At 39.1% G+C, this 25,426-nt stretch overlaps 3 protein-coding genes across 4 annotated transcripts in view; 2 read left to right on the top strand and 1 right to left on the bottom strand.

Moving 5' to 3' along the window:
- Positions 1 to 10,060, bottom strand: part of LOC117425545 (protein kinase C zeta type) — a 92,373-nt gene extending 82,313 nt beyond the window's left edge. The window contains exons 1-2 of one of the 2 annotated variants that reach the window (XM_059002717.1): positions 10,010 to 10,060; positions 8,759 to 8,841 (exon numbers count right to left, since the gene is read on the bottom strand). In XM_059002717.1, the coding sequence (XP_058858700.1) occupies positions 8,759 to 8,829 (71 nt within the window). In that variant the 5' untranslated portion in view covers positions 8,830 to 8,841; positions 10,010 to 10,060. Of the gene's footprint in view, positions 1 to 8,758; positions 8,951 to 10,009 lie in introns of those variants that run through there. The other variant, XM_059002716.1, reaches the window with a different exon arrangement.
- A 1,871-nt stretch (positions 10,061 to 11,931) lies between these two features.
- Positions 11,932 to 17,706, top strand: LOC117963599 (protein RER1). The gene is made up of 7 exons (XM_059002317.1): positions 11,932 to 12,029; positions 14,168 to 14,249; positions 14,660 to 14,764; positions 14,928 to 15,027; positions 15,705 to 15,783; positions 16,115 to 16,250; positions 16,474 to 17,706. The coding sequence occupies exons 2-7, from the start codon at positions 14,169 to 14,171 to the stop codon at positions 16,561 to 16,563; spliced, it is 591 nt and encodes a 196-aa protein (XP_058858300.1). The 5' UTR covers positions 11,932 to 12,029; position 14,168; the 3' UTR covers positions 16,564 to 17,706.
- Positions 17,707 to 20,816: 3,110 nt separating this feature from the next.
- Positions 20,817 to 24,996, top strand: LOC117425801 (taste receptor type 1 member 1-like). The gene is made up of 4 exons (XM_034904704.2): positions 20,817 to 21,579; positions 21,838 to 22,059; positions 23,251 to 23,368; positions 24,032 to 24,996. Exons 1-4 carry the CDS (start codon positions 20,839 to 20,841, stop codon positions 24,964 to 24,966), a joined length of 2,016 nt encoding a protein of 671 aa, XP_034760595.2. The 5' UTR covers positions 20,817 to 20,838; the 3' UTR covers positions 24,967 to 24,996.
- Positions 24,997 to 25,426: the final 430 nt, after the last annotated feature.

The raw sequence follows: 25,426 nt of genomic DNA, 5'->3' as shown, positions 1-25,426 counted from the left end.
AGCTACACTGGATACTGTACTTCACCAGTATTTTTTTTTATTATTATTATTTCCTGGAGCAAGTTCATTCTTATATTTAGGATACATTTTTTTCTGCTATACCAACATATTAGGCTAAATTAATCGCTTCGGGTCACAAACCGCGTTTATTGAAACACGTGCAACAAAGGCCATTTTTCCTCTCAAGCAAAAGAGTGCAACTAGGATTATTGCAAGGACAGCTTTCCTGTATGGAAACCAGGCTACTTGCTCAACCCAAAGGCTACTTATTCAACCTAAAACCCAATCAGATTGATGTCGAGCACAGGCAAAACCTGCTTCTGGGGAGTCTAATTTGAAAACACAGCATCTAGCCAAGTCTTCTTTCCGAGTCAGCAAGCAATGAAAACAAGAACCATCTTTTACAGCAAAAGCAATATCACAACCAGAGTGAGACTCCAAAAAAAAATTGTAGTTATTCTACACTTTCATATTTTGCTAATGTATTATGGAGGAGAACACGTCATTTTTAGAGGGAGGCACAAGACTGATAGCACCTGCTGGAGCTAGAGCTTAGAAACATCACACGCCATATATTTTCTTCCCCACAGCCTTACCCATAAGGTGTACAGTATTTCTGTCGAGCCATCTTACAAATGTAACGCAGGTAAGCAATGTCTTTCTGGGCAGGTAACTGACATACAAATAAAGTGCAGCTGAAGAGATACACAACAGAATGTGCACACATGCCTATTATTTTTGTAAATAGATTTTATTGAGGTTTGTGTGTTTGTGTGTGTGTGTGGTACATTCATGCCCTCTAGTGGGCTAATTGGTAAGTGCAACACAGAAAGGTTATTTTCAGTGCTTTTGTGAAGCGCCTGTTGTACTGTATTATAAACTGCACAGCTTTTAAATTCCATTGTGGTTTGTTTTCAATTACTCTCAATAAAAGACCTTGCACTGAAAAGGCCAGATTTTTTCGAGTTTATTTTCCTCAGCCTTTTCACCACCTGCTCTCTCAGCAGTACGCTGGTAGCCATGGAAACCTCAATAGCAATGCCCCATTGGCTAAAACGTTAATTTATCATATTAGTATGTCAAAAAAAAAAAAATAATTATACACTGCTTTTCACAAATAAGCTTAAAATCTCCAGACAAAGAAGCACACTTCCCGACAGACCCCAATATAACACACATAGAACTATCATTCAATGAGCCCTGCAATATCAGTAATTGAATATCGCAGCTCATAAAAGCATTTCTCTGTTTTTTGGCAGTCCCTGAAATACCCAGACACTGCACCTAGATACACTTTTTACAATTAACTAATCATCCACCTCCTGTCATGCATTTGGACAGGTTTACTATGCAAAGAGAAAGCTTGAAAAGGTTGTGGTGTTATCCCACTGCGAGTTGTAGTAAATGGCAGTGCACGTGTGGTAGCTGATTAAAATGAACAATACGTCACCACACCTTTTGCAAAACTGCTAAAACCATGTCTAAGGAATGCAGGCAATCTGCTTTAAACCTGCTCTGTGAACCTGCTGGATTCATTCCAGTCTGCCTAACAGTGTGCCTGCAGCGCTTGAGTCAGCTTTTGCCATCTTCATAGACAAGCACATGGATTGATGGGACTGATTTCTTTCACTTACTACAGAACTATTTTTAGGCATTCATTTAAAATGTTGCCCTACCCATACCTTAGCATAACAGTAAATCTAAACTGTGAATATATTTTCTATGAGAAGTAGTCAAGCCCAAGATTAGTGCTAATCAGTGTCTGTGAAACAAGCTGTTTGGTTAATTAAGTGTGTTTTCTCAATACAAGCAATTGTTAAATTGCTCAAGCAAGCTTGGAACTTGGTTTTAGGAGACTAGGTTTCAAGCCACAGCATGGCACACCAGGGGAGACCTGGGGTTTGATATAGCAAAGTTGCATCAAACTAGGTCTCCCGGTCTCCTGGAACCAGGTTTCAAGCCAGTTCCTGAAAAAAGTGGCTTTGTGCTCCCTGGGCTTAAGACATTACAAATCTAAAAGCCAGGATGAATCCAATACTTCACATCTCAACTTAAATCTCTCCATTATCAAACAAGCCTGACACAGTACGCTATACAACAGTGCTGTAAAACAGTCCTCCGAATGTACGCCATGCACCTCCCCTCATCACGGCACTGTTTTCTGATTAATGGCATCTTAAGTATCTATTAGACTCCTGTACCACAGTGTGAGTGAGCATTTAATTATGCATCAAGGAAACAGCACAAATGAACCTGTACATGTCAAACCTGGTTTTCTTGTGCAGAGTTTGTAGCATGTACATGAACCATTGCCTTTGGTGATTAGCATTCTCATTTCAACATCGCAGTGGAGTGAACTATGCTGAGCAATGTGGATCCCTGCTGGTTATCCAAGGCGCTCATGTCGAATGCATGCACCTTGTTCCAGGGGCAGCAGTCGGGGGTTTCAGGATATTTTCCGAGAACAGTTCCAGGGACAGGTGCTCTACTCATGCATTTTCTAATCTTGGCAAATTGTGAACATAGAAAATCTGTTCTTTCTTACAGACCCCAGTAAATTTCCATTCTCATTCCCACTGCTTAAAAGGCAGCAGTGCATAACAAAATACAACAAGCAGGAATCAGTGACTCAATAATGAAACGACAGAGCTTTCAATACAACGGTGTAGAAATACACTACATATTCCAGGCAAGATTCATAAAAACCCATGAATAAATCATGAAGCGATATTGCCTGAAATCTCTTGGGACATTGAAGTCTGTAAGTTGAGGTCTTGTAAACACTTTTCAATTATTGAGTTTGTTGGTATTTATAATATCCTGCAAAATGAGGCTGTTGGGTGGTTTTCTGCACAGTGCTTAAAAAAAAAAAAAAAAATGAAATTAAGCTGAGTGGTTGACACCATTGGGGCTTAATGACTGATGGGAACATTCAATTGAACTTATTGAAAAATAAGCTTTTCCAAAACATACAGCTAATTGGGAAAGAACATTCATCACTGTACAATAACTTCAAATCTGAACCTCCTGCTGCACTGTAGATTAGCTCCCTGCCTTTGACAAGCCACTGCGTTGGCAACCGTTCCAAAGTTTTTTTTTTTTTTAATTAGTTCTTGGGACCATTGGCATTGGCAAATGCTTTAAATACCTAACATGATTGCCTAACCTACCTTAAATAATACAAGTGTATTTGGTATCCATGACAATGTTCACCTTGCATAGCACTTAAGATTATCTTGCAGGTCTGTTTGATTAATATCCCATAAGCAAGTATTAGGCTGCATTATCAAAAGGTGAGCTAAGATGGCACAGTAATGCTACTGTATAAGATTGAAATAGCACAGGAATTACTACACCTGCATACACCCCTATATAAAACAAAGTCTGCCAACTACCAGCTGAGGTGAAAATTAGACAGGAGGATACATATCTAGTGACACAACCTCAATTAAACTCTCGATTTTGTTTAAACAAGGCTTGTTCCAGTAAAGGTTCCTAGTTAAACATTGAAACCACTGCCGCACATCAGTGCCTGGAAATGGAAGTCTGGGCAGGTCAAAAAGGAACAAAAACAGAAAAAAGGACCTCCCCAAAAAAAAAAAAAGTGTTCTAGCTTCCTAACTACCATCAATCAAACATCGAAGAAGAAAAAGAAGAAGAAGAAGAAGAAGAAGAAGAAGAAGAAGAAGAAGGCGGCCTTCAGCCGTTTAGTAATGATTAGTCCCAGAGGTCATTATCGTTATTCTTAATTCATAGAAAACTTTAAAAACAGCCCTAAATGCTGAGATTCCCAGCTAGTTGCCTGTAAACAGATCAGCTCCTGATGTCTAAGTGCCTGTCTTTCCAATCAAAACAGCCAGCCACCCGTGAAATGACGCCTGGCTCGCTGTCTGGCTTTGAGCGAATTAAAACTAAAGCCATTCCTTGGCAGCTTCCTCTCTTTTGTGTGGTTTATTTTAATTTATTCAAATCACCACCTTAAAAGCCCTGCATCGTATCAACTAAAAGTAGACCATTAAGGTACGAGGGACAAATAAAAATGCTCACTTTCTTAGATTTTTGAAATGAGGCGCGTGAAACAGGGCTTTAAAATGTACTGACTGGTTAGATCTGCTCATCCACATTGTCAGTTTCCTCCTCGCGATACTTGAGTCGCTCTCAAATGTCTTTTAAGAAGAAACCGTTTGAACAAGCGCTCAATTCCCGGTGTACCTTGAGGGGTTAAAAAAAAAAAAAAAAGAAGAGCTGTTTCTTCTGAAAACACTTGGGACATTACTCACAAGGGCAGCTTAAGTAAAACCAAGCTGATGGAACTCTTCATTTTCCAGGGACATTAAAAACACTAATTAGACAGGCCAATGACGAGGCATATTTATGGTTGCCCAAGGGGAAAAACACTTCTATATTTAGGACACACCCCCTCCTTTTGAAACTATAAAGAATGCCTGGAACTGTGCCTTCCACATCATAAACATGAAGAGCATTCCGAGATTAGAAGAAGGCGTGGTCTGTTTTGGACTGAAACCCCCGGCAACTGGTAACGAAACAGAAAAGCAATTCTGCCTTCCAATAACCCCACGGTACTGGAGACGAGTAAACAAAGCACTACAGTATCTTCAAGCTGCAGTGTACCACAAACTATTTCACACTCAAATACAATCAATGGGTGTCTGCTGAGCACAATTTTTCTGTGGTTTTTAGCCTTTTACTTTACAAGTCCTTGTTGATAAACCAGTTTGTTTGCATTCCCCAAAGGGTTTAGATAAAGATTTTAAGCTTTCTCTGCACCCTTAGGGAAGCATACTAGGAAGAAAAACACTTGCAGCAGTAGGAGGTTAATAAATGTTAAGCTTTTACAGTAAGTCAGGTAATCCCACTGGGATGTCCAATCTCTGTCCTGGAGGGCCATGCCACTCCAGGTTTAACAGGGGAAATCAGATAATGAACTACGTCAGAGTCCGGATGGAGGTTGAACTGATTTAGAACAGGGTTCAAACACAGACCAGGAAAGGCCCACTGGCCACCTCTGTTATAGACTCTGTAGAGCCGATTTCTTCACTGATGAACCTGCGCTATGATGTCCTTTTTATAGTAATAGTATCAGATATATTTACAACCATGTGGTTCACAACACTGCCTTGCTATCTTATCTTTCAACCTGGCCGTCTCATCATTTAAATCCACCCTTGAACCCTCCGTGCCACTCACTCAGCCCTGCTATTCCACACACTCACTCATCAGCTGGTTAGATTAACTACAGGGTGATACCAAACAAACACCCCCACCCCCTGCACCATGTGACCTTCAGTATGTAATCATCTGCTGTCCAAGATCTGCAATACCTGCTTTGAATTTGATGCACAGGGAGATATATGTAGTATGGGCTGATAAGGTTTTAATGCTTGATTACTCCCACTCCTTAACAACAAATTCAAAATGGGCCAATTGTTCCAGGGATCCTAAGAAGTGTGTGTGTGTGTGTTGTGTTTTAGACCAAGTTTGTTGCCTACACAATCGTGATGTTATTATTACCGTTAGAACACCATGTGAGGACTAAGCTGATTTTATACTGGTGGTATTTTTTTCTTCATACAGTCAAGCACCATTTGCAGGCACAGCGAGTGCACGTTTGCTTTGATAAACAAAGTTATCTCAATGCAAAACAAAAGGGGAAAGTCAAACTTCTGCGTGTCTTCTTGTTATTAATGCAAAACATAACAAACAGGATTTTTTTTAATGCTCTGAAAACCCCCTCCCTGCTGTATGTGGAGAGGTAGTCAATGGAATTCAAACTATGTGTGGTACAGTATTTAGAGGCTACCTGACAGTATAGATGTCTTTCTGGTGAGAGAATTGGCAGTGTCAGCCAAGGCGTTGATTCTGGCTCTCGCTGTCTGCTGACTGTTTCTTGTTTTGATGTGGATCAATGGGGGTTGAGAGCCAGGGTCAGACACTGTGCTATTTTAATCTGAGGTAGTGCAGACGCATATCAATCAGCACTGCTGTTTTAACAGCTGCATCACAATTAAGACAACGCGCTTCATGATACAATTTCTTCCATATTTGTGCAAATATTTTCAGAAATTATGTGAGATAAACAATAGATAATAAACACTGACGAATCTAAAAAAGGTGGTGGAATGCCGTACCCCAACAGACCCAGGCGCTGGTTTTCAAATAATAATTCAATCTGCTGTCAAACGTTTGCAAAATGTTTAATGCAAGGCATTGCTTTCCCTACCTTTGATGCTCAATGTATTTGCAGCTTGTGTGCACAGACAAACAAGGGCTGCAAAGAGGTTTATTGCTTCCTCGCCAATCAGACACTTATCCACACTCGGCCATCTGTACAGTACCTTGTACTCTGCTTCCATCATTATTTAAGTCTGTTTAAAACAATAGGTCAGGTTTTCATCAACCTTCAAAACCCAGTTCACAACTGGGCCAGAAATCTACTTGCAGGAAATTAAAATATCCCCCTCTGGGAAAGAATGTGTAATTGCATTTTTTTTTTTTTTAAATTATAAAACAGTTTGTGTTTTCTCTATGGAGTTTGAGAAGTTGCCCTGCCAAAACTTTGAAAAAAATCATATGCACCATTATAAAATATAGATACTTATTAGAAAATAGATATTCTCTACCCCCTCATGTATGTAGTCATTTTAGTGAAAAGTAAATGCCATTTAGTTCAATTTAACTATGAAATACACCTTGGTGTTTGGTTATAAAACCACAGAGCCATCCCACACCCGAGTAATGACCTGCTCTGCAGAATATATTTTGTAACTCCATACAATGCAGCGAAAGAAGTGGTTTATTTAGGATTTTAAACAGGCTCACTTAGGAAGCAATCCCACTTCAGGACAGCTCTGAGGTGCCCAGGGAGATGAATGCACTGTCATACAGAGGCTGTTTTGAAATTCATCTCCCATCTTCAATAAAAATCAATCAGGTAAGTGTTGATGAACACAACTTTGGAAATGTTACACTGGGATGAAAAAGAATATTCAAAAAAGATATTGATCCCTGCATTACTGTACATACATTAAACTCTGGTTTCGTTTGTCTATTCTCTTTCAATTTCACATCACTTTTTCACATGAGGGGCGTTACACTGGCAAGGATGTTCTTGTGTGTGCATCTACATGTATATCTAACAGGTTTTAAAGTTGAAGAACTTCACTTGAGCTTGCTGTGTGTTCAGACCCTGCATTTACAGTACCTACATAACAGTAGAAGCTTAACCCTTTAAAAAAGGTACAAGAGATGCATCCTGCACAAATAAAATTATGCTAACTCTTATTTTTGCAATGAGGTGCAGGGAACAGCGTTTAAAACGTACTGACAGATCTGCTCATCCACATTGTCAGTTTCCTTGCAATACCGAGTCACTCTTAAATGTATTTTAAGAAGAACCCGTTTGAACAGATGATCAGTGTCTTGTGTACCTCAAGGGGTTAAGGGCAGTTTAACGCCATGGAATCCTGGCCTATAGTTTTACTTCCTTCTCATGATTCCTACACAGGGGGGGGGAATTGCAATACCCCACAGTATGCAAAACAAACAACCTGTTGTTCTTACAAAGTTTAGTTGGTTCAACTGATTAACCCACGGGACATCTGCTCTTCAGAACACACATTACAGAGACTGCACAGTACAGTCTGGGACACTTCATAGTGGGTACTTAAAGACCAGCTCCTGCAAAACTCCACTCCCTGAGGAGGAACACAAGAGGTACACAGGAGGTACAGTGCAACACATTATAATATTGAGAGGCCTCTCACAACAGGATACATTCACAAGGCTTCAAGTTTCAGGAATAACATTTGTTTCCTGAAAGGTTGTTTTTTAAATCGGTTACTTGTTTAAGAGCATTGTTCTCTTAAGAAACACACGTTCCTTATTACACAGGAGTAAAACGCTTCATCCAGATAGACTTAGAGATAAAATGAGCTATATAAAAAAAAAAAAAAACTAAACTCAGTAGTGCCTTGTTCATCTGCTTCCATCAAATACATAAAGTCAAACACAATCATGTTGACCTGCTTTGAAAATAACGTTATTGTTTAGTATACACATAGTACATATTAGGTTGATCTACAGTAAACTATGTCGCTTTAAAAGCCATGTCTTGTTTTCTCTTCACCAAAGAAGGTTACAATTATATATGGAGAGTGCAGTAAAAGATTGAGGATAGATAGATAGATAGATATGTGACACTAGTATTTGGTTTCGCTGAAACGAAGGTAATCGTGAACAACTATAACTCCGTGAATATATACACAATGCTGAACCAGGCTGTCTAATTCGAATCAGTTCTTCCTTTAAAAAAAAAATCACAGCGACAGTGCCGGATTTGCCTGCAAGGCATATGAATGGAGATACTAATAGAATATGTAACGTGTAACTGGCTAACCAGCACTTCGACCACAGAAGCATTTCCCCTTGTGTGGCAAACGCTTCTTAATCGCACAGTACTCAAGCGGCGTTGTTTTTTTAAAAAACTGATTTAATACATTAGGTGATAATGTATTTCGGAGTAGGTAGATAAACTTGAAGAACTTGCTGTAATCACAGTTCCGACAAAAATAAAAAAGAAAGTCGTGATTCGTGTTGACAAGGTAACGACAAAATAACACGGTGTCTTTTTTCGTTTAGCTGTAGAAGTTATGTCGCACCATTCCGGCTGTTATTTATATATATAAAATAATAATAATAAATTTTTAAAAATTAAATAAAAAAAAAAAACAACACTTACCCTCTGTAATGTGTTTTAATTTTCACATAATCCTGCTGCAGATCCATCGTGGATGCTTGCCTGGTAGGCATGATACTCCAAAACTACAGCAGGAAATGAAGATATCAGCTGTGTGCAATTGCAAACAAATGTTGTAATCCAGTTGGGGGAGGGAATTCTGTGAGAAATGATCTTTAGAAACTATATATATATATATATATATATATATATATATATATATATATATATATATATATATGCACACACACAGGTATATCAAATCTCTAAGTTTTGTTCACGAGTTCAAAGTCATTTTCGGTTCTCTCGACCATCATCGAGGATGCAACGAGTTGCACATTCCAAAGAGAAGGGCTGTACTTTATTATTATCAGCGTTTCTGGATCATACCGACTATCCCAGTCCTGCAGCCTGCCTAATGTTACTGTAAACTTAAGAAAAGCAAAGTTCTGTCAAGTCTGTGCTGCCCGACAACGGCAACAATTACACCTGTTGAAGTTTTTTTTTTTTGTGGTAAATAAAATGTAATGCACTTTCCTTCTGTACGTAAATATATTGCAAAATGACGATGTATAAAAATGGTTACGTTTGACTGTATTATCAGAACAGACAAGAAACGTTTCGAGGTTCACCTGACCTTGCGACACAATATTTAGGAAATTATAGTTTTAAAAAGTTTAAATATCCAGCATTGTTTCGCTAGCTTTGTTTTGAAACCAGTAACGTTTAAAATATATGTTTTATTAAATAAAAATAGTACTTTTAAAAAACAAAGGCACAACGTAACTCAATGTGTGTACTCTGAGCCAAACCAACTCGAGTCTGCAGTCAGACTTTTTTTTTTTTTTTTTTTTTTTTTTTTAATTAAAAACAGCCAACTTGCAAATATTTTGAAACCTAACTTAAGGCTCCACAAACAACTGTTCCTTTTTTCAAATGATGGGGGAAAAAAGTTGCACTCTCTTCAAGTATTTCGTAAAGCTGTTATTTATAAAATCAGGCAGGAAACTTGCAAAAAAAAATAAATGTATAAAACAACTGTTAAGACGTCCTGCCAAACATGAAAGTACAATCCATCTTCATGCACCGCCTTGTTTATTGCCTGTATTAAATTATAAATGATTTAAATATCTCATCCTCAAAACCAATCCGCAACTCCAGAAGTTTCTGCTGTCTCAAAGCAGGATTTGCCTAACATGGCGGAGAAAGACCAGCGCAAAAGCCAATCAGACTGCAGTAAGAATACCTGCCTACCAATTGTAGCGGAGCGAGAAACACCTGTAGCCAATCCAGTGAAACATGAGATTACCTTCAACCAATAAACGGTCGCGCAGTGGTTTATCTGAATTAATAATAAACGGTGGATTCCCGTCCAATCAAAAGAGAGCTTGTGTTACCTGCGCCCAATCAGAAACCATTGCGAAGGAGCTAATTAAAAACACCTTGCATAGTTACATTTCTTATTTGGAATAATCGTGTTCTGATAAACCAGAATATGAACACTTGATGGTAGATAAATACATATTCAGCCAAAATCTGTTGGAGAGACAGGTACGGCATTTATATTAAATAATACAGAATCATCAGACATACATAAAAAATACAAAATAAATAAATGAACATATATGTAGAATAAAGTGTCCCTCTAGTGCCCATTCAAAAAACTGCATTGACAGAACACAAGGCAAACAGGTATTGCAAATCCAATTGAGGGTTTGCAGGCATGTGACCCGAGCAGGCTTTTTCCTTCCCAGTCACAGGAATTAGAAATAAATAATGATAAGGGACAGATATAATTTGTGAGCCTTACTGTGCACCCCCGGTGAGCGAGCACGCTTTGACTGGATTTGCCGTGCAAACCACATTCTTACGTGTTACCAATTAAGACAATATTCATTTTCAAAAGTTTGTTTCAAAATACACTACAGTACTAATGTGAATTATATACAATATTCCTATGCAGTTTGTATATACAACGTTTAACAGACTCGTAATTAAAACAATGTATATGACTTATTTGGTGTGTATCATAACTTTGTATAGGGATAAACAAAAAAAAAATAACCTTTTGTTCTACGAAGCGTCAGTAACTGGAATTTGTAGATGTTGTGTTCCTGTAAAATCAGCTTCAACGAGTGACAGCTAAACGTTTAATCTAAGAGACGGCTAAAGGACTATGCTGTGCAGAAATGAGCACCCCGGGGTGCACAGTAAGGGTCACAATGATCTGGCACTTACCATTATATAAGTTTACCACATCAACGCACCATATCACTGATGTGGTAAACTTAATTTCTAATCACTCTGTGCATTACATTTTGGTGTGGAAGATACCGTTTTTGCATTAGCAACCATTGTTGTTTTGACCGACAGTATGGCCGCGTCGTGCTGTGGTGACGTCACATGAAACCCCCCCAATAGCAGAGAAGGCATTCAAATAAAATTATTATTATTATTATTTATTTCTTAGCAGACGCCCTTATCCAGGGCGATTTACAATCGCAAGCAAATACAAATACATTCAAGTGTTACAATATAAGTCATACAATAAGAACAAGAAATACAATAATTCTCAAGTGTGACAAACCACAATTCAATAATACAGCAGATAATAGTGAAAGTTACATCAGGATATGATTAAATAGTGATAGTTACATCAGGATATGATTAAGTACAAAATACTACAGATTAAACACTTGGCAGATTACAATATTCTGAGGTACAGGATTAAATGCAGTAAAATAGGGGGCAGATAAGAGCAAAATAAAGCATATTTAAATGAAGGGTGATAGTGTCCCAGGATACAAAAATGTAAGATTAAGGATTTCATTCCACATATACGCCGCTGGTGGAATTCGTAATAAATAGTAATTGGAAACGGATATACGGGCTTCAACTATTAAAATAAGTAAAGAAATAAAATATAAATAGAGTAATGCCAAAGCCAATAAATTAAAATTTCTAAAAAAAATTAAATAAATACAAATAGTATCTGGTACCGACCGTAAATTAAATTACAGTACAAAAACACGGCCGTGCATTTTTTATGATGTATTTTAAAACCTGTAATTATTTTATTATACATCATTGATCATTCTTCAGGGCAGGTAACCGATCCCCGAATGGCAGGTGTCCAAATGTCCGCGTTCTGAGCTCAGCTGCTTTTCCCTGTCAGCTATCAGCCGTGGAGCTCTCGCGGAAGCAGTGACGTGTTCACATTCCGGGGATTGCACGAGCGGTAGTCTCGAGAGGAGAGCGGCACCGCAGCAAGCAGGTAGGACCGTTTCTCCGGACAGAAAATAACAGGGCGGTGTCGCTCCTTGAGAATTACGAAGAATATACATTATATTGTCATGTGTGGTGTCTTTGAATATCGAAACGTCTTCTGCTGCGTGTTCGAGTTTATCTCCAAATTGTAACAAACCTCCCCAACGACAGTGAAAACCCGTTTCACAGTCGGCTTCGGGGATGGGGTTGGCCGGAAGTGAGTTGGTCAGTTTACGAAGTTACTGCCGGTAGTTGTAGTTTTAATTCGACTCGATTGCCTCGTATTCGTGTTAGAGTTCGGGGGAAAATGAACTACAACGTCCAGTACGCAAAGCTATGCGGTTGACAACAAACTTGCAACGCATTGCATTTCGGGAATAATAGTCAAAATGCGAGTAATTCGATGTTTATGTGGATGAGGAGTTGTACAAACGAAAACTACAACCTCCAGAATGCGCTAGGTTTGTGTCCGTAACCGAAAGACGGAATCGACCTTAAGGAATAGCTTTTTAAGCATTCCACTATTTTATTCATATTTATGTTTTGTAGATTATATTAATAACTATAACATTACCTTTTTTAGAATTAGAGCAGACATCAAATGCGTTTAGTATGAGCGAGATGTCATTCATATTTCAAGATGTGTGTTTGTAAACCCACCAGATAGAACAGTAACACAGATGTTAGTTTATCATATAGTTAAAATACCTGTATAATGATTTACAGAATTTACAGCCGATTGTCAATTGTGTAAGCCCACACTTGGTAAATGACTGTGGATCACCTTCAAGTAGGCAGAAATGGACTTGTACACAATCTTAGAAAATAAAATAGCCCATATTCACGGATATGTGTATTAGTGTACTGTAACAACACAGCGTTTAATTAATATCATTTTCTGATAAGAGACAAAAAATGCCTACCTAAATTAAACCGTTTTTATTTTGCCTACCTCCAACTTATCAATATGTTGTACTAGTGTTATGTACAATTGCACACTTCAATATATATATATATATATATATATATATATATATATATATATATATATATAACAACTCAACCTTGAGGATAATGTATGGGAGAGTCTAAAGTATGGCTAACAAATGGAAATATCACATATCAAGTAGCCTGAACTATGAAGTGAGAAAATGACCTACTGAACCTAATGGGTGTATCTAAAAGGAAAGGTCTGAGGAAGATCTACTGAGTCATCACTATACAGAAGACAGACCCAACCCACTGCGACGTACAGTCATGCTTAGACCATACCAAGAAAACTGGCAGTGCAGAGTAAATTATTGACACTATTAAATGTTTTAACTATCCTTTCTTTTTTTTCCAACAGTGTATTTTTTATTTTGTATTGTTGTTTTTCTTTCTGACGTTCAGAGAATGTTCTTTCTGACATGACTTTTACTCGTTTGGTACTCGTCAGTGTTTGCTGTGTGTGGTGCTGTGCATATAATTGGACCGAGATTCTTTGTAAATGATCTAAAGGCTTGCATTAGATTTAATTGTTCCAGCCTCTGGAGACCCTAATCTGTGGTCTTGGACACCTTGCAACACTGTCCTTTGCTTTATGAAAATGATAAGAAGGGCAGTATTGGGAGATTATATTGTCCATGAGATGCATGGTTTGGTCCTTGCCTTACATGTCAGGAAAACAGTCAGCTGAGCTTGCATTATATGTGAAATGGGCAAATACCTCGGCACTGCTGCCTCATTGTATAATTACCTGTAGGCTAACTAGCAACATCAGCACAGTGGCATGTTCAGTTACTGAGGTAATCCCAACCTCGTTTTGAATGTACGCTCAGCTGTTATTTCTTTACATGCCCTTCGGTCACTGTGTGCACTATTGTATCATGTTATGTTTTCTATCTGTTCATCATATTTTATAATGCATACATGTTTTTTTTGTTTTGGTTTTTTTTTACGCCAAAGTTAGAGCAGGGCAATTTCTCAAACTCCGTAGAGTTCACACACAAACCTTTTTAAAATGTCTAAAAACGCAATTACAGATTTGTGACAGACAGTGGTGGGGATATATTATATCAGAAGTTGCTAATAAAAATTAAATAAAATTAAATACATGAGTACATTTGTTATTTTTTTTTTTAATAATGTTTGTTCTATCTACAGAATGTCTGAAGGGGACAGTGCAGGTGAATCCATTCACGGGAAACCATCATCAATCGCCAGCTTTTTCACAAGGCTTGGGCAGGTGGTTTATTTATTTTTTTTAAAAGCAAATGCCGTGATCCTAGACTAGTATTGTCTTTCCTTGATCAATAACGAGTTAAAAGACAAAGGCGTGTTCTATGCAATTAATGACATACTTATTTTGATAAGCTTTTTTTTTTTTTTTAGCATGATAATACAGTGGTCTATAATTAGTCAGCTTCCTTTTCTTTAAATACATATTCCTTGTAGAGTGTTTTATTTTTTTGGAAGTCTTATGTTATTGCTTTTAAATGCGTTGTAAGGTCATTCATTTATCTCAAAAGCTTTCAAAAACACTTTTTACTTCTGTATTTAAAAAATGGTAAAGTCCAGATCATTGGGAATCGGAATGAATTGTCTGCTTGACGTTAGAAGAACTGCCGCTGGCAAATTGCTTAATTTCTTTTTCAGATTTACCAGTCGTGGTTAGACAAGTCCACACCATTTGCAGTGGTCCGATGGGTTGTTGCTCTAATTCTAACTGTCATCTATTTGATAAGAGTGTATATACTGCAGGTAAGCATGCTTTCAAAATATGTGAGTTACATTTGAAACAGTGAAAACTTTGTGATTTGTGTCCATTGTAATAAGTTAACTTACTCATGCTTTCTATGCATTCCGCACTCTTTTAAAACTCTCAACTGTGTTCTTTTGTTCTCTTGTTGTTGTTTTTTTTTAGGGATGGTATATTGTTACGTACGCTCTTGGAATCTACCATCTCAATCTCTTCATTGCTTTTCTGTCGCCAAAAGTGGATCCGTCACTACTGGACGACGCAGGTAAACCCTTCAGCTGACGAGCGCTGAATCTTGAGAAATTATTTTTGCGTCTGTGTAATCGGTTTGGATTTGACCGTGAGTGAAAATGTGTGTTTTTATAAGTGTTCGTCGGCTACCTCTAATAAAGTTAAGAGTGTATTTCTTGCACGGTCTCTACGAGCGCTTAAACGTATTATAAGTCATTAAATCAAAATAAAAAATTAGATTGGATACTGAAGGATGTAATCTGTTTATATAGAACCTGTTGTGGTTTAGGAGTCTTTGTCATTGATATTCTGAGTGCGAGGCCGACACTCTCAGTGAATTTGTAAGCGTAGTAGCTGCTAATAGCTTCCAGTAGGGATGTGAATTATTATTACTGTTATTATTAAATGCATAGTTAAGGATAACCAGTACCCTGTGATCTATGAACAGGGTAATTAATAACCTACAGCATTAAGCAAAGTGTGAAACCACATAACTTTACAGAGGGATCGTGCATCTACTGAACATGCTTCCAGATGTTCTGGAAAACAAGTTCAATTTGGGTTTTATTTTTTAAAGTGGGTTTAAACATGAACTGCTTTCTAGGAGTGGTTTAGAAAAGCTCCTCGCTTGACCGACTTCATGATCATTTCTGGTTCCCATGAATCTGTGTTTTTTTCTAAACAGCTCTACCTTTTTTCTTTTATTTTCAGATGAAGGTCCTGCATTACCTACAAAGCAGAATGAAGAATTCCGACCCTTTATAAGAAGGCTACCAGAGTTTAAATTCTGGTGAGTACCAAAATGTACGAGGGATGCTGCACCACTCACTGGTTTTCATTGTATTGTGAGTGCCTGTCTACTGACAACGTTGCCGCTATAACCTGAGTACATTTTCAGTAACAGAAAAAGTTAGAAAGACCCTGAAGACCCTTGAAGTAACTCAGAATTAGATGCCATTTAAGTTGCTGACTACTTGTAGCAATATAACATTCAAGCAACTTGTGACCATACCTAGCAAATAGCTTTTTGTCTCCACAGGTAAAATGCAGTGTTAAAGTTGTAGTTTTTTTGTATTGGTTTTCATCTACTGTTGTGTGATATAACGTGTTGCTATTTTCAGGCACTCTGCAACTAAAGGAATTGTGGTTGCAATGATTTGCACATTCTTTGAAGCCTTCAACGTGCCAGTGTTCTGGCCTATTCTCGTTATGTACTTCATCATGCTTTTCTGTATCACAATGAAGAGGCAGATTAAGGTATGACCATTTTTTTTTGTACCTTTTACCCCCGATGCTTTAACTATTACTTGCAAACAGTAGTCAAGGAGATTTTATACTAGTGGCACCAAATGATGTACAAAAGGAGTATTATTAACTTTTTTATTGCAAATAAGGTTAACCATGTCGTGCAATCTTTACAAACAAATCCTAAACCACCAGCACTAAAGCTATTTCTCTTATTTTCTTTTTTTCTTTACAGCACATGATCAAGTACAGATATCTACCATTTACACACGGGAAGGCAAAATACAAAGGCAAGGAAGACACAGGGAAGTCCTTTACCAGTTAGAATAAATGTTACCGCCTGAAAAAAGAGAAAGAAAATCCTTAACTTGGGGTGGGGTGGGGGGAGGAGGGACTAAAAAAATAAAATGGAAAAGAGTTTTGATCCGTTGTGACGGTGTTGGACGGCAGACAGGTAAAGGATTTACATAAACAGATTACGCTCCCCTTGGTACTGAAAGGTTCTCTCTTGTAGACCTTATTTCATTTCAGGACAGGTTTTCATTGGAGTTGTGGAGTGCTTTATATTTGCCTTCTGCCCTCCCCGTGGGGGGATGGTTCAAGCTGCTGTTGAGTGCTGTGAGGTACAGAAATGTATACCTGCTCCTGCTCTGCTTGTCCCTGTCTCATTGGTGTAATTCATCTTCCAGCTACTTTCAGGGGAAAAGAAACCAATAAAGCAAAAATCAGCATTTAATCCACCCTTCTGGTCAGGTCATGTTCATCGTACCTGCCCAGTTGTTCATTCCATTAAATTATAGCACAGTGCACACAGATCTATTTTTGCCAATTCTCTTGTTCTGACTTTTAAAAACCTCACTTTTTATTAAGAAGTAGTTCAATTCTAGAATCCTATCATTCCTAAGGAGATTTATTTTTTAATGTTTGGTGCTCATATTCCAGGGGTTCGCTGGTGTGCCAGAGATGCAGTCATGCTGTGAACAATAGAGAAGGTTCAGGATTCTGTTGTTGTTGTGGAAGGGAACACAAGACAAGAATTACATGTGTCCGAATCACCATTTCACTAAAGGATCAAAACTTTTTTCCTGGTGAAAGTGTATCATGTTTTCTTAGGGGTTTTGTTCAGGGTTTATATATATAAAAAAAAGGGTAAATAGTTTGGAGATTATTTTGAATGCATCATATTTTGCTTTACAAACATATTACTGTTTCCAGGTGTGTTTTTTTTTTTTTTTTGATTAACGTATCAATTTATTTCATGTAAACAATCTCATAGAAATGAAGTAGCCCTTGAACAGTAGCTTTATAATCCAGTTTCTTAAAAAAAAAAAAAGAAATATGTAAAAATGCATGTTTCGTGTCATGTGCTCCAGGTAAAAAAAAAAAAAAAAAACCCAAACATGATTTTATTAACTTTATTAAGTGTAATTTTTCACTTCAGATGTTATTAAAGAGACAATGTCCCTTTTTTGCCTTGTGTGGTTAATCAGTCTTTGTATGTTTCTGTGTGGGTGTGGGTGTATGTATAATTAATGCTTCTAACTGTACAAATTTAGCCACAGCCTTCATATAAATAATTGGGATGCTTTAAGACCCGACTTTTAAAGTTTTGGGATTCCATTTCTTTCGAAGTGCTGAAGGGCATAAGCAACTCGTATATACCTGACTAACTAAACTTCAAAGTGTTGAATTGTTTGCTGAAATGAAACACGCTTCCTGTACTTCACAGCACCCACAACAGTGGAGCTTACACTGATTTGACACTTTTAATTGTCTCTCTTGCTAGCACCTGCTGGTACATGGCTGTTGACATGTTGCTTTCAGTGTCTGACTGGCATCTCCTGTGTCTGTGCCCACAGCAACCAAATAAGTTCAACAATGTATTTGCTGACACCACTGTACCTACTTGCGTTTCACTGTATTCCTAATATCAGTTATTTACCATACAAAGCAATATCATTAAATACATCTGTACATGTTATATGTAGTTTTCTAAACGGGTGACTTTATGGAGTTTCTTGTAGAGTTCATTGGCAATTATTTAAGGAAGTATTAAGCAACAGCAGGGTGCTTGCAGAAAATGCATTTCCTGGTTGAATATTACGTACATGCATTTCATTCTTTTCATGGGAGCAAGAGCTCAGAGAAGCCAAAATTCAGCAAAGAAACACTGCATGAATGAATGAAGGAATAAATAAATAAAGTTTAGTTGCTTCTCATTATACAAAGCCTACCCTGAAACCTTGTCTGACTGCTTTGAGCCACACACGCACAAAAAGCATTTTGCTTGCTTCCTATTTGCAAGAGGGGATGCATACATCCCTTGTGTCCTGTATAAACACTTACACGTGTCATCAGTTTACTCACCAAAAAAGTAAGTATTACATGGAGAATATTATGTGATACTAATAGAATAATAATTTTAAAAAGCAGTTTGTTTTGAGTATTACCTTTTAAAATAATACGAAGCAAACATGCCCCAAACTGCATGCAAATTCACATTGTGTTATGTAAACCCATGGATATTAGCATTGTAACTTTAGGATTTAAGACTTTAACACAGACGCGCTGTGATTTCGGAAAAGAGATTCTGTGCAGCGCCAGGTAGAAAGAAAGGAGCTTCACCGGTGGCTGTCATGCAGCGGCTCGTGTTATTAGTGGTTAAACTTTGTGTGTACTTTTGGCACACAGGAATAAATGCAGTAAATGTCAAATCTAATTCAGAGTTTAGTTTACCAGGGGATTATCTTTTAGGAGGACTGTTCCCGGTCCATAAAACCAAACAGATTGATCTGCAAAGGAAGCCCGAAGTAATACAGTGCTCCAAGTAAGTACCATTTTGTTGTTGTACATCATTTTCTCAAACAATGTTGCTCAAGTTATGTTTTGCCTTTCTAAAACACGGTTTAAACAATGGAGCTTATTTATTTATGTATAAAATGATTTGAGGGTTGTGAAAAAAAAAAAAATTCTGCTGGGAACTGTAGTATTATTATCATTATATTAGCATCTAATGGAGGAACATTGCAGTGGTGTAAAAATAAGGAAGTGATCACTTTAAAATGCACAGTAGTGTGAATATTATTCATTTTTTTAACGTACTAATATACTACGCACCAATATATAGGTGTAGGATTATTTTGTGGTACATGTTAAAAAGTGGTACGCCATGTACTGTGCTTGCGCAAATGATTTTAGCTCAGAAAACAAGGAAACACCCATCTGAACGGGTACGATGTACTGAGTTTGGCCCTTAAAGTTCTTTTTAATCATTTTGTTTTTTTTTTCACAATTTAGAAAATGCATGTGACTTTAACCGAGGAGCAACAAATTGGGTTATCTAAAATTGTAAACGTATACAATTTTGTGGGTGAACTACGGTTTGTCTTGTTCGTATTGATTTGTGCACTAGTCAATCACAGCGTTGACCGCATACCGTTTTCTGACGTTACACGGGTCGGCTTTTGGTACGCGTACCACATTCTGATGATATACCACATTCTGGCCCTACACCAGTACGCTATATGTACTGTACATATCTGGCACTCTGCGGTGGTGGATCTGATGCACTGCATGTATACACGACTCCTGGAATATACTGTTTCTGTTTCTCCGTAGATATGATTTTTTCCCGGAAGGCTATAATCAATTTCAAGTCATGAGGTTTGCTGTGGAGGAGATCAACAACTCGACCTCCCTCCTGCCCGGTGTCACCTTGGGCTATGAGATCTATGACCTCTGTTCCAGTTCTGTGAACATCAGGGCAGTCCTAGACTTCCTCTCTGACAATTCAACTCGGTCCGTCCCGTTTGGAGTGGGATACAGACCGGACCATCACCTACCCAAGGTCTTGTCAGTGATTGGGCCTTCCTCCAGCACGGAGGCATTTTTAACTGCATCTATGTTGATGACCTATCTTGTGCCACTGGTAACTTTTTGTATAAAACTGATTTTTTTTATATATATATATAATAATTGCAATTATATGTTCACTGACGTTTCAGGGTTATACTTGGATGATGCAAAGATAACCATTCGAATTGGCATGTTTTTAATTGAGGGGAAAAAAATGTAGGTATGCTTGAAATCCGTCCTCATCCTTGCATAGTATTTGCTTTAAACTTGCATTTGATGGGCTGTTGAAGATCCTTGCGTTGAATAGCGCAATGGAAGACCTCGTCATAAAGCAGATTGCATTAATAGTACAGTATTTATGATTGAGCATTGGCTTGAAACCTGCTTCCAGAACAGGAGACCTCGGCAACTTTGCTGAATCACAAACTCCAAGTCTCTGGTGTGCCATGCAGTGGCCTGAAACCTAGTCTCCTGAAACCAAGTTCCAAGCCACAAAATGTCTCCGTGTTCCCTCGGCTTTACCTGTGAGAGTGGAGAGTGACAGAAGTAAAAGCCCGATGTAGAAGAGAAGTATAAAAGAGGATGTTGGGACTGTAGCACAGTCAGCATGTTGTGATTATCTCAACAGCATCTAGAGCGAACACAGCAATGCCGTTTCCAAACCTCTTCCGCTCTGTACACGTTGGTTACTGTTGGTTAATTACCATCCTTTGTTTTCAAACAGATCAGTCACTCAGCATCAAGCATGCAGTTAAGTGACAAAGCCAGATTTCCCTCGTTTATCCGTACGATCCCAAGCGACAAAAATCAAGTGGATGGCATTGTTCTCCTTTTGCTCAAATTCAACTGGCGCTGGATCGCGTTGCTGGGGACAGACGACGATTACAGCCAGGACGGCATAAAGGCATTGAATGAGCAGACGAGGGAGCACGGCATCTGTGTGGCCTACGAGAACACAATCCCACAGAGCAGCAGCGCCGTGGGACATATGTTGAGAAACATTGTCTATCTCAACGTCAAGGTCGTGGTGGTGTTTGCAACGGGGCAACCCGTCACCGACCTCATGAGACAGGCCATCGCCAGCAACGTGGGGGACATTGTCTGGGTCGCCAGCGAAGCCTGGTCACTGAGTCAGAGCATACCCAAGATGCCTGGAATCAGCAGGGTCGGCACTGTTTTAGGAATGGCCGTTAAGGGGATGGCTCTTTCCGGCTTTGACCAGTTTATCCAGAGTACGAGGAATTCCTGGAACGGGAGCTTTCAAAAGAAGCCTTCAGCGTTCTTGGGAGCAACCAGCAATCAGGGATCATGCAACCAGCACTGCCCACAGTGCAGCGAGATCCCCGCGTCAGCCGTCCAGGACTTTGACTCGACATTCAGTTTTAGCGTTTACTCTGCAGTTTATGCTGTCGCCCATGCATTGCATCGGGTACTGAAGTGCGACGGGAAAATCTGCAAAAGATCAGAGCCAGTTTTTCCTCATCAGGTAAGCATAACACATCAGTGTCTGCAAAGAGGGTTAGGTAACTTAAATAAAATGTAAGGCATTCCACCAAGGTACTGGGACAAATGCATACATGCAGAATACTTTGATGGTGGGATCATGTGTTTGACTGCTAAGCCTGGCACTACATTAGAATATGCCACTGCTGTTTTTTTTTTTGGTTTTTTTTTAACTAGTTTTTAAAACGTCGTTGTTTTACTTTGCATATTGCAAAACGTTCTACCTTGGACCTGATTTCAGATCCTGCAAAACATGAAAGAGGAGAGCTTCACCCTTAACGGCCGAACCATCAGCTTTGACAAAAATGGAGACCCGCCCCCCCAATACGAGGTAGTGTTCTGGGATACGACCTCACAGCCAGTCAGCTTCAAGAGAGTTGGATCGTATGCCTCAGATTCAGGAGATTCAGGGACCCGGTTTGTTGTTCGAGAAGAGGATATCAAGTGGCACGCTAGTGGCCAGGTAACGTTTGTGATATTTATAGCTGATTATCACATAGTGAAGTGACCATATAGGGAGGAGGCTTCTAAATGTCTTCTACAGCCTAAAGCTTGTCAGCCACAACTCTGTTTGCTTCTGTAACCAAATTCAAGCACAGCGAACTCAGGTGAGGTTGCGATGTTTTTCTAGGTGACGATTTGTATAAAGACTTCTGAATAATAAGCGAGCCTACTGACATGTTTAAAATGCTAGCAACATTTTAAAAGAGGACAATATTCAATATTGTGTTGTTTCTACAGACTAACAGCGCGTAAGGACTGACTGATGTGACCAACCAAGCGCGGTTAAAGGGACATCTAAAGCAACATGCATTCGCTGTTCAGGGATACCTTTGTGGCTCCTAATGTAGTATGCACTAATTTGCATCCATGTTCTTGGTGTATTTGTCTATTTAAACTAGTCTTGAGGTGCCCTGAAATGTGAGACCAGGAAACCAATTCAGTATGCATTATGATGTTCAGTATTGGGATCTCGGAAGCAGGGTGGCTCCTAATAAACTTTTTCTATGGTAGACCTTTTCAGTAATGCTGCAGTTCACCACGCTGAAGCAATGCTTGCCTGTGCTTGATTTTTCACCATGATAAACCGCAGTCAGGTAAAGACAGGTTTTGCATAGTTTCAGAAGCTCAAAACAGGACTGAAACACATCGCCAGTCACCCAGTGTGGTGTTAGGGGGTGGGCTGTGTGGGGTTTTCGTTTTCCTTTTTACTGAAAAGAAGTTTGATCCTTGCAAAACAAATCGCCTCACTGATTTCCCTCAGCGATACAAAACTCAATTCCTGGATTTGACCAACTGCATTTGCAATACTGGGTCACCAAGTGGCACTGTTTAAATTAGCACCACATTTGTAAAATGTTAAGTAATCTTAAGTATGAGGATTGTTTATTCTGATTTGCTTGACAGGACAACCCTACCGCAACTACTTCAATGACATTATTTCAGTGTATAATATTTAAGCCAGTCATACAAATATTATATAGGGGCATAGCAAAGACCAGAATTCGTTAATTCATCCGCTGTATTTGTGCTGAGAGAGAAGTGCCAAACTGAAAAATGTATTAACATACTTTGAAAAAAAAAAAACAGATTTGCAATACCAAGTCAATAAATGAATAAGATTTTTTTTGTTGTTGTTTCGTTTTCCTTGCAGATCCCTGTAGCGCTGGGTTCCAAGGATTGTATCCCGGGTTTTAAAAAGACACCCTATGGAATTCACACCTGTTGCTTCAACTGTGAGCCTTGCACTGCCGGAACTTTTGTTAATCAAAGTACGTTGAACTTCCATTGATTTTCATACCTGATCTTGGGCTCCTCCTACTCCTCCTGTTACAGTTTTTGTGTGTCTTGATCAGTCTTTCCCTTCTCCATTTTACTTCCCTAGATCTGAAGCATCGTTGCTTTTGTATACTCTGGAGCCTGCTCTAGCCTGAAAACTATCCCTGTCCTAAGAACGTAATGAATGCATGCTAGCATGGATGAGTATAGTTAGCCTGGTGCCCTAACCCTAACCCTATCTTGATGCACAAAAAACAGAATATGCTAAAGCTGGCTGTATCTAATTCCATTTAGAAATGCTAATAGACAACAAAAAAAGTTTTAAAACACAAACACTATCGTCCCATCCGAGCAGTCCAGCTGGTCTGGTGGTCAACACCATAATAAACTAAATTAAACTGCAGCAGATTCTTAACGATATGACCTTTCATAAGAATTTCCAAAAAATGACATAGGAGTAACACCTGATAACCTATGCTCTGTTGTGATTTTTTTCTAGTCCCAAAGATAATCTAAAATAGCCACAAACTCTAAATGAATTCAAGTGGAACAGCACAGCAACAGCAGCTAATGCATGAGAATTCGAAGGAATCTTTGGCTATTCTGTGCAACCTTCTTAACCTTGTCTCCCCCCCCCCCCCCCCCCCCTTAAACAGGTGACCCCTATACCTGCCAGCCGTGTCCAGAGGACGAGTGGTCAGATGATGAAAGTGCATTTTGCCAAAAACGCACCCTGGAATACCTCGACTACAATGATCATTTCTCCATCGGGCTGTTGGTGTGTGCGGGTCTGATGTGTACTGTCTCGGTGGCTGTAGCCATTGTCTTTGCAGTCCACCACGACACCCCCGTGGTGAAGTCTTCCGGGGGCAAGATGTGCTTCTTCATGTTGGGCTGCTTGGGCGTCTCTTGCCTCAGCATCAGTTGTTTTTTCGGGGTACCCACCACCTGGAAATGCATACTGAGAAACCCCGTCTTTGCTGTTTTATTCACTGCTTGTCTCTGCTGTCTCTCAGTCCGCACCTTCCAGGTAATCTGCGTTTTCAAAATAGCCGCCAAGAATCCCAAAGTTTATGAGTTCTGGGTCAAGAAAAACGGTCAGTGGATGTTTGTGACAGCGGCCGTGGGCCTCCAGATCTTCATGTGTGGTCTCTGGGTCGGCATAGAGGGGCCGCACCCTTTCAATGACACCCAGGCTGTCAGGGGACAGATTATCTATGACTGCGGCATGGGGAACATGTTTGCTTTCACAGCAGTGATAGCTTTCGTCGGCTTGCTCAGCGTGCTCTGTTTCGCTTTCTCCTACTTCGGGAAGGACCTCCCTAAAGACTACAACGAGGCCAAGTACGTGACCTACAGCTTGCTGGTCTTCTTTTTCACCTGGGTTGCGTACTTGACGGCTTACGTCGTCTACAGCGGGAAATACATTCCCCTGATAAACGCCATCTCAGTGCTGGCTAGTCTGGCCAGTATCCTGGTGGGTTACTTCATCCCCAAATGTTACGTCATCCTTTTTAAACCAGAGTACAATACGACAGCACACTTTCAGACATGCATTCAGAACTACACTAAGACCATTAGTAGTAAATGATGACTGCTATTGCATTAGATAAGTACAGATATAGAGATAATTAAGCAGGTATGTAGTGGTTTCACTTGTATTCTTGTTTTGTTTTGTTTTTAATTCCAATTAAAGTATATTTAAAAAACGAAACGTGTTTTATTTGATGTATACCTGTGTGTTTCCTTTTGTCCTTTTGTAAGTAGCATTTTCAAACCTGGTGTGATTATCCAAACCCCCAGCAGGACACCTGGTATTTAAAAAACATACAAAGAATCGCAACGCTTTTCTCACTATCCAGAATGCTACGTTCCACGCATGCACGACGCAGGATTGGGCAGAGTGCCACTTCCTGCATTTCACCACTAGATGGTGATGTCGCTCACAGAGTTCAACGTTGAGCCCAGAAATCTCCATTGTAAAACGTACTAGAGGTTACCGGCTTATTACAGTAGAGTTTCCGAAGGTACTTCTCAGAAGAACATGGCAG

The sequence above is a fragment of the Acipenser ruthenus genome, chromosome 27, assembly GCF_902713425.1.
Source record: "Acipenser ruthenus chromosome 27, fAciRut3.2 maternal haplotype, whole genome shotgun sequence".
Lineage (NCBI taxonomy): Eukaryota > Metazoa > Chordata > Actinopteri > Acipenseriformes > Acipenseridae > Acipenser > Acipenser ruthenus.
Note: the sequence above shows the minus strand (reverse complement) of the source record. Positions and strands in the feature narration are given on the sequence as shown.

Coding starts and splice junctions, on each gene's coding strand:
- LOC117963599 (XM_059002317.1), top strand. CDS start 14,169: ATGTCTGAAGGGGACAGTGCAGGTGAATCCATTCACGGGAAACCATCA. Junction 15,028..15,704: donor GTCACTACTGGACGACGCAG/GTAAACCCTTCA, acceptor TTTTATTTTCAG/ATGAAGGTCCTGCATTACCT. Junction 15,784..16,114: donor CTACCAGAGTTTAAATTCTG/GTGAGTACCAAA, acceptor TGCTATTTTCAG/GCACTCTGCAACTAAAGGAA.
- LOC117425801 (XM_034904704.2), top strand. CDS start 20,839: ATGCAGTTAAGTGACAAAGCCAGATTTCCCTCGTTTATCCGTACGATC. Junction 22,060..23,250: donor AGTGGCACGCTAGTGGCCAG/GTAACGTTTGTG, acceptor TTTTCCTTGCAG/ATCCCTGTAGCGCTGGGTTC. Junction 23,369..24,031: donor CGGAACTTTTGTTAATCAAA/GTACGTTGAACT, acceptor CCCCTTAAACAG/GTGACCCCTATACCTGCCAG.